This window comes from Sceloporus occidentalis, unplaced genomic scaffold (assembly GCF_023333645.1).
Source record: "Sceloporus occidentalis isolate IW3139 unplaced genomic scaffold, rSceOcc1.0.p SCAF_1, whole genome shotgun sequence".
NCBI lineage: Eukaryota > Metazoa > Chordata > Lepidosauria > Squamata > Phrynosomatidae > Sceloporus > Sceloporus occidentalis.
Window position 1 is genome coordinate 63,306,170 of NW_028316981.1, and position 12,512 is coordinate 63,318,681.

The 12,512-nt window shown below is 39.8% G+C and overlaps 1 protein-coding gene across 1 annotated transcript in view; it reads right to left on the reverse strand.

Moving 5' to 3' along the window:
* FBLN2 (fibulin 2) overlaps positions 1 to 12,512 on the reverse strand; it is a 145,715-nt gene that overhangs the window by 10,252 nt on the left and 122,951 nt on the right. The window contains exons 12-15 of the mRNA XM_089523101.1: positions 6,483 to 6,611; positions 5,605 to 5,730; positions 2,239 to 2,355; positions 2,012 to 2,140 (exon numbers count right to left, since the gene is read on the reverse strand). Of these exons, the coding sequence (XP_089379227.1) occupies positions 2,012 to 2,140; positions 2,239 to 2,355; positions 5,605 to 5,730; positions 6,483 to 6,611 (501 nt within the window). The remainder of the gene's footprint in view (positions 1 to 2,011; positions 2,141 to 2,238; positions 2,356 to 5,604; positions 5,731 to 6,482; positions 6,612 to 12,512) is intronic.

Genomic DNA, 12,512 nt, shown 5'->3' on the forward strand with positions numbered 1-12,512 from the left:
TCTCGATCCCTGTCCCTCATGGCTAGCAGCTCAGGGGGGACCGGTGGTAACTTCATTGTTACACCGGATCATAAATACATCTTTGAGGGACGGGCAATTTCCATCCAGCTTAAATTTGGCCATTGTAAAACCACTGCTCAAAAAGCCCTCCCTCGACCCCCTGATGCATAATAATTATCGGCCAGTTTCGCTATTGCCATTTTTTGGGGAAGGTGATCGAGAGGGCGGTTGCAATCCAGCTTCAATCGATCTTGGATGAAACGGATTATCTGGACCCATTTCAAACCGGCTTTCGGGCGGGCTACGGGGTTGAGACGGCCATGGTCGCCTTGGTCGATGAACTCCATCTGGGCATTGACAGGGGAAGCGTGGCCCTGTTGGTGCTCTTGGACATCTCAGCGGCTTTCGATACCATAGACCATGGTATCCTTCTGGAGCGCCTGGCAGAGGTGGGAATCGGGGGTACTGCGCTCCAGTGGTTCCGGTCCTACCTCTCTGGGAGTTTCCAGATGGTGCAGCTGGGAGACGTGTGCTCCGATAAGAGGGCCCTTACATCAGGGGTCCCTCAAGGAGCCATTCTGTCTCCCATGCTTTTCAACATTTACATGAAACCACTGGGAGAGATCTTCCAGAGACATGGGGTGCGGGGTTATCAATATGCTGATGACACCCAAATAGTCTTCTCTATGCCTCCGACTGATGCAGTGACTGGGGATGGCATCTCTCCTCTCGTGGCCTGTCTGGAGTCGGTAATGGGCTGGATGAGGGAAAACCGACTCAGTCTGAATCCAGAGAAAACGGAGGTGCTCGTGATAGGTTCTCCTGGCCTGGGGATGGCGGTTCCACCTGTCCTGAATGAGATCACGCTTCCTGTGAAGGACTCGATATGCAGTCTGGGGGTGCTCCTTGATTCATCGCTCCACCTTACATCTCAGGTGGATGCGACGGTCAGGAGCACCTGTTATCAGCTTCAGCTGATACGCCAGCTGCGTCCCTACCTGGGCCAGGGGGACCTCGAAACGGTAGTACATGCTCTGGTAACCTCTTGTTTGGATTTCTGCAATGCGCTCTACATGGGGCAACCCTTGTACCATACCCGGAAGCTACAATTAGTGCAGAATATGGCAGCCAGACTGGTTACTGGCATACCCAGAGCCAGTCACATAACACCAGTGCTCAAAGATCTGCACTGGCTGCCTATTCGCTTCCGGGCGCAATACAAGGTGTTGGTTATTACCTATAAAGCCCTAAATGGCTTGGGCCCAGGATACCTTGAGGACCGCCTCTCCCCATACAATCCACCCCGCACTCTCAGGACATCTGGGCAGCAGTTATTGAGGGTTCCAGGGGCCAGACTAGCCTCCACGTCTAGGGGGACTTTTGCCATCTCGGCCCCTACCCTCTGGAACTCCCTGCCCATTGAGCTCCGCTCGGCCACCCCCCTGGCCCAGTTCAAAAAGGGGCTGAAGACCTTTTTGTTTAAACTTGCATTCCCTGATACAGGCCCCAACTAGCTTCCCCCACCCCCCTCTATGTCAGCAGTGGCAAACTGGCTAGAATTGTTTTTAATTGTTTTTAATGTATTTGTTTTGATGTATTTGTAACCCTGTATTTTATGATGTTGTACACCGCCCTGGTTATATAGAAGGGCGGTATATAAATAAAATTTTTATTATTTATTTATTAACCTGCATATCAATGATCAATCTGGGTCTTCACTGGATCACCTATAATATCACCAGTGATGCAACAGAACGCAAATGTCTACACAAATATTCTGTCTCCCCTTTCCCCTGCTTACATCATCTCACATAGCACTATGAAGGAAAATTGTCTTGACTAGTAGAACAAGCAAAACAGTTGCCTGCATTCCTGCACACACATGAGAAACCTTACCTTTCATACCCTATTTTTTTCTAGAGTTTCCACTATATTAGGTGCCAATATGGTAAGAGTGCATAAGGCAACAATATTATGATAGGCGATGGAAGCACCTTAATTTCCTTCTTACCTCGACAGGTCCTTCCATTTGCTGACATTGTATAGCCTTGATCAGGACAAGCACATTGATAACTTCCAGGCACATTGAGGCAACGGAAAGTGCACAGAATACCTGCACTTTGGGCACATTCATCAATATCTGGAACAATGACAATGACAAACATGTAAGCACAGCTCAAGTTATTCTCCCAACAGGATTGTCTAAGGGTATTTACATTGGAAATTTCCAGTGCATACCTTTACAAGAATGACCATCTTCTGCTAACTGATAGCCTTGCCTGCAGTAACACTGATAGGAACCATAAATATTAGCACATTCCTGACTGCATGGATTGTTGTCACATTCATTAACATCTGTACAAAAAAAGTGGATATAGAAATCATATACAATCAGTTCAACCACTGTCATTTCCCAGTTAAAGCTAATGTATCAGCTGCACCCATTCCTACAGAGGTCAGATCTAACCCCAGTAACACATCCCTTGGTCGCATGTGTTTGGAATACTGCAACACACTTTACATACAATTGCCTTTGGAAACTGTTCCAAAACATCAGTAGACTTAAAATGTTCCAGCTAGACTGGTAACCCAGGCTGGTTACACTCCCATGTTGCAACAGATCCACTTATTACCAGTCTATTTCTAGGTAGAATTCAAAGGGCTGGTAATAACCTAGAAAGCCCTATATGGCTTGGGTCCAAACAATCTGAAAGATTGTATCTAAATGAGTCTTTGCAAGTTTTATGATCTTCAGGGGACATCTTTCTCTTGGTCCTATCACTGTCATAGGTACATTTGGTGGGAACAAGTGAGAGACTCGTCCTGGCAACTGATCCCAGGCTACAGAATTCCCTCCCTCAGGAGGCCAGGGTGCCCCATATCTGCTTTATTTTGCCCAGAGGCAAAAATCTTTTATTTTTGACAAGCCTTTGACTTTAAAGCAGTTGTGACAAAAAGGTCTTTTGGGGTATGCTGTACTTTTATATTTAACATGTTTTAAACCTATTTTAAAATGCTTTAAATTGATGTTTTAATAGAATTCTTTTCTTTAATAGTTTTTAAACTTTTGTACTATACATTTTATGTTTTGTTTTAATTGTATTTTGCTTTAACGTTTAATGTAAGCTACCAAGGGTCTTGCTTTGGGAGAAAGGCAGGATATAAATGAAATAAATTATTAAAATAAAGCAAATGTTTCTGTCATTGAACTTATTGTTTCTGTCATTGAACTTACAATTGGTAGAAGATACCAATTGTAGATGATCACTACCATATGGCCAGGATGTAATCCTTTCCAAATTTTCTTCTCCAAGGTAACAACAAATAATTTTAGCTATCTTCCTCTTACTGCAAAGGCGATTTACAGTTTGAGACTGCTGTATGCAAACTTCACATACAGTATTTCTTGAACAAAACAGAATTTTCTGTGCATGAAACAGCATTTTACATGCCATTACTATAATGCATCTACAACACAGACAACAACCATACATGGACAGAGAAGTCCCAGAGGTTCAAGTTGGATTCAGGAAATGAAGAAGCACTAGCAACTACATTACAAACATATGGTGGCTTATGGAGTGCACCAAGGAAATCAGCATGTGCTTTATACTATAGCAAAGCCTTTGACTGCACAGATGATGAAAGGCTATGATATGTCCTTAAAGACATGGGAGTACCAACACATCTGAAAGTCCTAATGAGAAATATATACTTAAGATAAGAAGGTATTGTCAGGACAGAACACAGAGCAACAGAATGTTTCCCAGTTGGCAAAAGGGATCAGGCACGGCTATAACCTTTCACCCTCCCTGTTCAACTATGTTCAGCAGCAGAACATATCCAAAAAGCAGGCTTGAACACAGAAGGAGGAGGAGTGAAAATGGGAATAAGAAATATCAACAACCTAAGGCAAAAGTTTCCAAACCTTTTGACTTGCAGAGCCCTTATTTCTATGGTGGAGCCCCTAAGAATTAATGGTGTTTAGGCGTATATATATGATTATATTCTTATTCTTTAATTTCATTCAATTTTTATTTCTTTCATTTTCCTGGAGTGGCCAAAGAGCACCTGGGAAATCCACACGGAGCCCTAAGGGCTCTTCGGAGCACAAGTTAGGAACCCCTGATCTAAGGTATGCAGATGACACAATACTACTAGCAGTAAACATCACAGACCTACAGCAACTACCAAGGAAGATCAAGGAAGAAAGTGCAAAGGCAGGGCTATTCTTGAACATAAAGAAAACAAAAATAATGACCATGGAGGATTTTTTTACACAAATTTAGCATAGGTAATGAAAAAACAGAAATAGTAAAATAGTTCTCATACCTAGGATAAAACATCAATCAGAGTGGGGACTGGAATCTAGTCATCATAAGAAGACTAAGAATATGGAAGGTAGCTATGAAAGAACTAAAAAAGATCCTAAAATGTTAAGAAATGCAACTGAGCATGAAAGTTAAAACCATGCAGGCCATTGTATTCCCTTTTACGATGTATGGATGTGAGCACTGGAGAGTTAAGAAAGTGGATAGGAAGAAAATCAGTTAATTCTAAATGTGGTGCTGGAGAAGAGTGCTGAGGATATCATGGACAGCCAAGAAGTCTAACAACTGGGACTGTAGGGATTCTTGTCAATCCAGGATACTTCTCATCAGGATCTCCCAACACTCAAGGAACACGTTTTTCAATCATTTTCAATTTTTTTCAAATAAAGACATGTGCCTCACTTGTTCATATAGCAATAAGCATTGTTTAACAGTAATTTTATGAGTTGTTCAAGTGGATGCAAGTGAATATATAATTTGAATTTTAATGTAATTAGCATAGTAACTCCTTTCCATGAAATAAAGAGAATAAATCTTAATTTGATCTCCAAGAATGTACATTCCTAATTCCTCATTGAATTTAAACAGACTTCTCAGTAGACATTCAAAGGATTGCACTGTTTGTGATTTTCCATTTCAGTTTTCTTTTGAAGTTGCTGGTTAGATTCTATTCAGCCTCACCTTAAGCTGTTGTGGGTTTTGTTTTTTAATGATTTATTCTTGTAAAACAGAACAGAATGGAATCATGGGTCAAGAATATTTAATTATGATCAGGAAAAGTCTTAATAAGATAATTGTGACTATAGAACAGAAGAAACTAACCATTAGAAAAGCAGACAGAATTATTTGGCCAGATCCAACTAAAGTGATTCACACATGTAAAGTTTCTTCTGCAAATATATTGCTCACTGGATGGGTTGCACATTTGAATGTGGCTCTGGATACACTAAATTGATTTTAATTCAAAGATGAATAAGCCTTTGAATTTGCTTCACTGTCAATGTTCTGGCACAACTAACTTCATGTCAGCCTCTCCACCCAACAGTAAAGTTTGATGTCATCACTACATTTCATGCAATCATCTTCTTTCCAGCACAGATAAATGTAGATAATTTATGTTGGTTAAATACATGTAGAGCCACAGATTTCCGAGTTGGATTGTGGTGTTGCTGCATATAAAACACAAATTGTTCATATTGCAACTATAAAAATAGTCTATGTATATGCATTACTTTTAATACATTTGTCTTCAAAAGAGTTAGTAGTAAGATACCTTCACAGTGTTTCCCATCATATGCCAAACGAAAACCAGAAGAACAGGAACAATGATAGGACCCAGGAGTATTTTCACATGAGTGTTGACACAGTCGGCCTGGGTAATTCCAACATTCATTTATATCTGCCACGAAGAAAGTATCAGGGTGAACATAAAACATATTTAAGAGATAGAAGGAAAAGGAATGGCAAATATGTTGGGGGATTAGTTGTACAATGGCATCAATCTTAGATACTGTACTTCCTCACTAATTAGTATCAACAAATGAAGAAGTATAGAAAGTGTTATAATTAGGAATGTACAGTCTTTTTCTTTTGGTGCATTTGGCCTCCATTTCCTCAGATATTCATGGACATGTATTTTTTCCAATGAGAAAACACAAGTTTTCATGTGAATGTGAAAATTAAACTGAAAAGAGCTGGACATAAAGAGGATTCATGACACAAAACTGCACATTTACTAGGAACTGTACTTGATAGCCTCATTACCAATTACCATCAATTTTATTAGAAAATATGATACTATCTATATATCTACCTGTCTTTGTGCTCTACACTAAAAAGTGTGTGTGTGTGTGTGTGTGTGTGTGTGTAGCCTGTATAGCAGAGCGGTTTTTAACTTACAAAGAAGTACTAAAGGACTAAATTGACTCCAATCAATGTTCACATTGGAAAAAAAATTGGGAGATTTTCTTAATAGCATGTCTGATGAACAGCCAAGCTGGTGTTTGTGTATCAAGCAATTCTATTATCTCTTTCTTCGAGCTTTAGCATTAGAGAATTAATAAATTGTGCTGGAAACAACAGCACGTAAATACTAGCCTGAGTCCATGTCTCATCAATCAGCAATATAATCTCTTCCTGTGCTATACATACCAATGCAAGTTCTGCTGAATGAATCATACTGATATCCCATCTTGCAGTCACAGCGGTAAGCTCCAGGTAGATTGTGACAAATCTGTCCCTCTCCACAGCGATGAATGCCAGTCTGACATTCATCAACATCTGCAGAAGCAAATAGTAGCAATTACTCTCACTGCAGTGGGCCAAGCTGCTGGTCACTCATTGAATATCACAGTTTCTAGTCTGCTGTATTCAATGAAGAAGCTTTACATCATGAGAGTCAAAATGGATCAAAAGCACTCCTAACTTTTTCCTGCCTCTTCAGGGAAAAGGGCTGAGTGATCCTACTCCCCCTTTACAAAAGCTGGTTTCATGCTGTTACATCTTTCTCCATGGACCCACATAGTGGTTTAAAAATGAATGAAAATGCAGTTGGCAAGGCCCTCCTAACAAAACAGAAGGTTAAGAGGGAACATGATAGTCATGTTTAAATATTTAAAGGGGTGTCATATTGAAGAGGGAACAGGTTGGTTCCAGAGACTAGGACAAGGAGCAATGGATTCAAAGTACAGGAAAAGAGATTCCACCTCAACCTTAGGAAGAACTTCCTGATGGTGAGAGCTGTTTGACAGTGAAATATGTTGCCTTGGAGTGTGGTGGATTGTCCTTCTTGGAAAGTTTTTAAACAGGGGCTAGATGGCCATCTGTTGGGGGTGCTTTGATTAGTGTTCCTGCATGGCAGAAGGTTGGACTGGATAGCCCTTGTGGTCTATGATTCTATGATTTCATAACTAGAAGGACAATATCGCCCTTGAATAATAGACATTAACCAAATTTAATATTTAGAATTAGTCATAATTATTAAATTTGATTTGCAGTTTCTAATGGAAGATATTTATACATTAATTTTTGAAATACCACTGTTTATCATAGAATATCTCTTCAAAATATATTATCAGGACTAAAACAGTGAGAAGTCATACCACCCAGCCTGTCATGTCTTCTTTGTTTATTTTTATGATTATTATGTTCATGATTATTTTCTCGTTTCCAGTTTTAAGCTGGCCTTTAAGAAAGATATCCCTCTGACCACTGTTTGGTAGTGGATGATTAGAATCATCTGTCCTTTAGCAACTGACCATCTTGGCTCATCAATGAAAAAACTTACAGAATTTCTAAACTAGAGCCATGTTAATTTAAGAACAACCGAGTCCAAGGATATCTGAAAGACTAACAAATGCATTCTTGAAAATATGTTCATAAATTTATGACCCACTTCATCAGAAGCATAAAGCATTATCCAGAATATTGCTTGTATCAACTGTACATGCGATTGGAGAGTCATTGGAAAGATAACAAGGTCAGAGAAAGCACTGTACAGTAGTGTACGTATGCTGGATCTCACTCCCCACCCCCAGAAATAGCAGCCTCTCTCCCCCTTAAACTCCTCCAATGAACCCTAAAAGTCTAATCTATGAATCTGAGAAAACCTCTGTAATTATCCTGATTCCACTGTGTTGGATGCCAGAATGGAAAGCACTGGCACACAGTTACATTTATCAGTACTTTTTAAGTGACACAGCCCACCCCCATATGGTCACTTCAGTGTTGTTGGAGATTGGGGTGATCTTACTGCTCTCCAGTAATATGATTTGTTTTTGGGGAGGACTGTGTCACTTAAAAGGTAGATTCAGAGGGGACTTTTGGTCATTGTACACCTCTGACCAAGCAAGTGGGTTACAATACCATAAGTAACTCATTAACATAACTCACTAAGAAGATGCCAGCCACCATAGGATCTTGGGCCTTAACAATTACGTTATTAACAATAGCTGTTCACAAAGTCATGGCTAAGAACAGAAATATCCCGTCATTGGGTAAACTGGCTCATATAGGTTGGAATTCTGCTGGTTAATCCACATTCAATCAATTGTTGAACTGATTCAGTGGTTCTACTCTAGCCAGAGCTAACTCTTGGCATTAGGCTGTGGTGTGATAAGAATCCTCTATTCTGATCCAAGCTTGTGTAAGTCTTCCCTTTATTTGAGTTATATGTGATCAAAATAATTTGCAGTTTCATTAAAAAAAAAGACTGACACATCAAACATTAGGTCAATAGCTATACTGGAACCTTGTTAGAGACTGAGAGTCACTGCTAGTGCTAATGGAGCATATGATACAAAGGGGAAGGTGTCTCTTTCATTCTCTCTAGTGAAAGAAACAAGATCTCTTTGATCTTTAATACTGTTCTTTTCTTCTGGGTTGTTGAAAACCTCTTATGTGCCAATGAGCTCACTTTGCCTGATACTAGGATGCAATATTGTTAGGAAAGTGAACAAAGAAATTGAAAAGTCTCCTGCATTAAATAAGAAAGGTATGCATAGACTTTGTGCTTAGATGTGCATGCTTTGATGTTTAGCAGGAATATTTGCTCCTCTAAATGTAAAATCATTGTAGAGTAGTGACTCTGGTCTAGTTTAACTGCTAACAAAGAGAGTTGGCTTCTATAATGTCTTTTATATGTCTTTTACCCTGGAATGAGTGTAAGAATATTAGCTCAGCTAGCTTCCAGGTCAAAGAGAGCCCCAAATGTAGGTGGAACAAAATCTCCTCATGTGTTTTGATTGCTTTTGGATCCTGGATATCCAAGGTTCCTATTTGGGTATTTGCCTTAACACATGAGGACTAAAAGGGAGTTGTGGAATAGGGACATACATGTAAACACTGCCTCCAACATCAATGAACAAACAAAAGGATCCTTCTTTAAACATTTGGCTCTTAAGAAGCTTTCAAACTGCATTGAGTTTAATGCATTTAGAAGTCTCTCTGAAACCTGCAACACTACCTTATCTGGTCTGAAGAGGAATATGTATACACAACACAGAAGAAGCCTGGAAATAAATAAATAAATAAATAAATAAATAAATAAATAAATAAATAAATAAATAAATTTTCTTCTTCTTCTTTTTTGGCTGATCTCTTGTGCAAATGTGTTTTGTTCAAGGGATCTATTAGGTTCTTGCCATGAACCTACAGTGGCAGGGGGACATATACCTATTTTTTTTTAATCATCTTATTTCACTTCAGATAATCTCATACTTGGTTCTAAACAAGAGTAAAGTCTGAATAGGTATAGGTGCAGGAAAGAAGTCATCTGAAGTCTTATCACAACAGTGGTATCACTAGGTTTAGCATTACCTGGTGTGGGCTAGTGGCAGCAACAGTGGATGTCCTACCCCATCAGCCTCACCAACCTGCTCAGCCAGCCATGGAAAGACCCAGGCAGCTGGACAAGTGGGCAAGCTAACCTGTGGATGTCCTTGTCCCCCTTCCCTCCCTCTGCCTCACCTCTCCATCTGGCCAGAAACAGAAAGACACAGGTGGCTGGAGAAGTGAGTCAGCAGACTCCCAGGAAGGGAAAGTGGGTCAACATTGTGAAATGGGGTAATTCTCCCCCATTTGCAAAGCATCTTGGCTGGTGTCAGGGGGCATCGGGGGGGGGGGGTAAGATGGGTGTCAAACAACTACTCTACCAGATGTTCTGGGATTGCACCAAGTGCAATATGAACCCCCTGCACCCCCTAGTGACACCCCTTTATGACAGTATTAAATTTGAGGGGCGAAGCTGAATTTAGTTACACATATTTCCTGACTGCTTCATTTATTTTTTAATCCAACCCATTTTAAGTAACCCTAAGAAATATGAATCAATAAAAAGAAAAGATCAAGAGCTTCACTAAAGTGCTGTCTCTTGGCTTCTCTGCCTTGCATCACAGCAAGCATTACAAAGTTAATTTTAATACAGATTTAAATCTGCAAATTAGCAACTTTAGTTGCCATTAATTCATTTGTTCAGCCTTTTGATTAGTTTCTGTGAAATTGTGTGTTCCACTGTGTCCTGCCTTTAATTAGGTCCAGAACATTATTCAGTCAGAGGTGCACCATATTTCATGATAACTACTGTATTTTTCAATTAAATACAAGAAGAAAGTGCTGCTAACCAATCTAGTGAATTAGAGGGAAAGAACATTACTGGGAAGATGAATTTTCTAAACTAAAAGAAGTGACCACACAGTTCTACTGCAGAGACTTGTCCAGATGATCTATTTCTATTAACATAAGTTAACTCAGTTGAAAACCTAATTGTCCATATCTCATATAAAAAGAAGGGATGTAGTAGTGAAATGGAGGTTGGGGAGGGTGGTAATTAGAATGAATACATCTTCTGGTTTTGTTATGTTCCTTTCTAATTTAATGAAATCATATTAGAATATTTAGACTATAAGAAGGGGATTTGTATGTGCCAAGAATGCAACATGGCTTTTGAGTACTATACCTTACAAATATTTAAGTCTGGTATTTTAATGGGTTAAATTGTTTATTTACTGTTTTTGTATTTTGTGATTTTAGACTGTATGCCTTTGGTAGATTTTATGTTGTTTTGATAACTCTGTGAAGTCCCATGCAAAACCTACAGTGCTATATAAATAAATACTACTACTACTACTACTACTAATAATAATAATAATAATGGTATATTAAGAACTTTTAAATACATTTAATACAAAAGCTAATTTAATATTTCAAGGTTTTGTACGGTAATTATTTACTGTTTAAAGATGTTTTTATTGTAAGCCACCCTGAGATGTTTGGTTAAAGGTGCTTGTTGTTGTTGTGTACCTTCAAGTTATTTCTGACTTCCAGCAACCCTAAGGTGAATGTATGACAGTGTTTTCTTGTCAAGTTTCTCCAGAGGGGGTTTACCATTGCCATCCTGTGAGACTAAAGACATTATCAGACAAGGGAAATTGGAAGTATAATCCAATGGCAATCCAAATGCAATCATGGGGCTTATTGCGTGATATACCACACGCAATTTTGGGCAATGGGAGGTCAGTCTGAACACAATCATGAGGTTTCACGTTATTGCGTGAGAGGTGATCACACGTAATTTTGAGCAATGGCAAGCTATTTTGGGGCAATGGGAAGTCAATTCGAATGCAATTCGAATTCATGTAAATTCGCTGAACTAGTGAATTCACTTGAATGCATTCTGGCCCCACTTTGTTTTCATTTGAAATTAAGAGAAATTACTCCCGTGTGATAAACTCCTAAGAAAGTGTGACTTGCCCAGTGGGTTTACATGGCCAAGGCTGGAGTTGAAACCTGGTCTCCAGAGGCATAGTCCAACGCTCAAACCACTATATCACACTGAGATATAAACAGAATAGAATGGGATTTTTTTTTCACTTTATAAAGCCCTACTTTCTGTTAGAAGCTTTATCAAGCTTTTTGCATAATGGTGGCTCTGCTTGTTTTACCACCCCCATTCTCTTCTTGCATCACTGTAACCTTGTAGCCATTTTCTTTTTTCTCTTTCTCATCTCCATTGCATCATGTGTTTGATTATGCAAAAGTAATTTGTAACTAGCCACTTTTCTATATTTTCCAAAGAACACAAAGTTTGCTTCTTTCCTTGCTACACCTTGTGAATGTGTGTTGGTGTGTGATTGGATGTTGTTCAGCATCTGCCTTGCAAATGGATTATTTTGCCTGACAGATCAGCTACTACCTCTTTCATTTCCCAACCATTTCAACCACACCTTTGGCCTTGTCTCAAAATGAGGAATATGAACACATACACACATGCACATGCTCTTGAGAAATACGATGGCAGCCTTCATTGCAGAACAGAAGGTGGCCTCTCTTTGCTGTAAGACATGCTCAATCCATAATTCCCAGCATATGTGTATGTGTGTATCTGGATCTAACTCAGAAGAAAAGAATCACTACGGCGTAGGACAAAAAGGATGGTCTCCCCACGCCTAGCTTTGGTTCTTGGGGAAGCCACAGCCTCCAGACCACGGGACTTCCTCATGGACCAAAAAGAACCTGAAAAAGCGGGCTCTTCTTGCAGTGTGATTATGATGCCACAGGGCGCCAATGGCGCACTCGCAACGTCATAACGGCATCGTGACGTGCGGATGCTAGGCGTTGGTCACTTAATGATAGTGGAGCCCATCTGTACAGGGTGCTGCCATTTTGACGCCCTCATCATGGGCG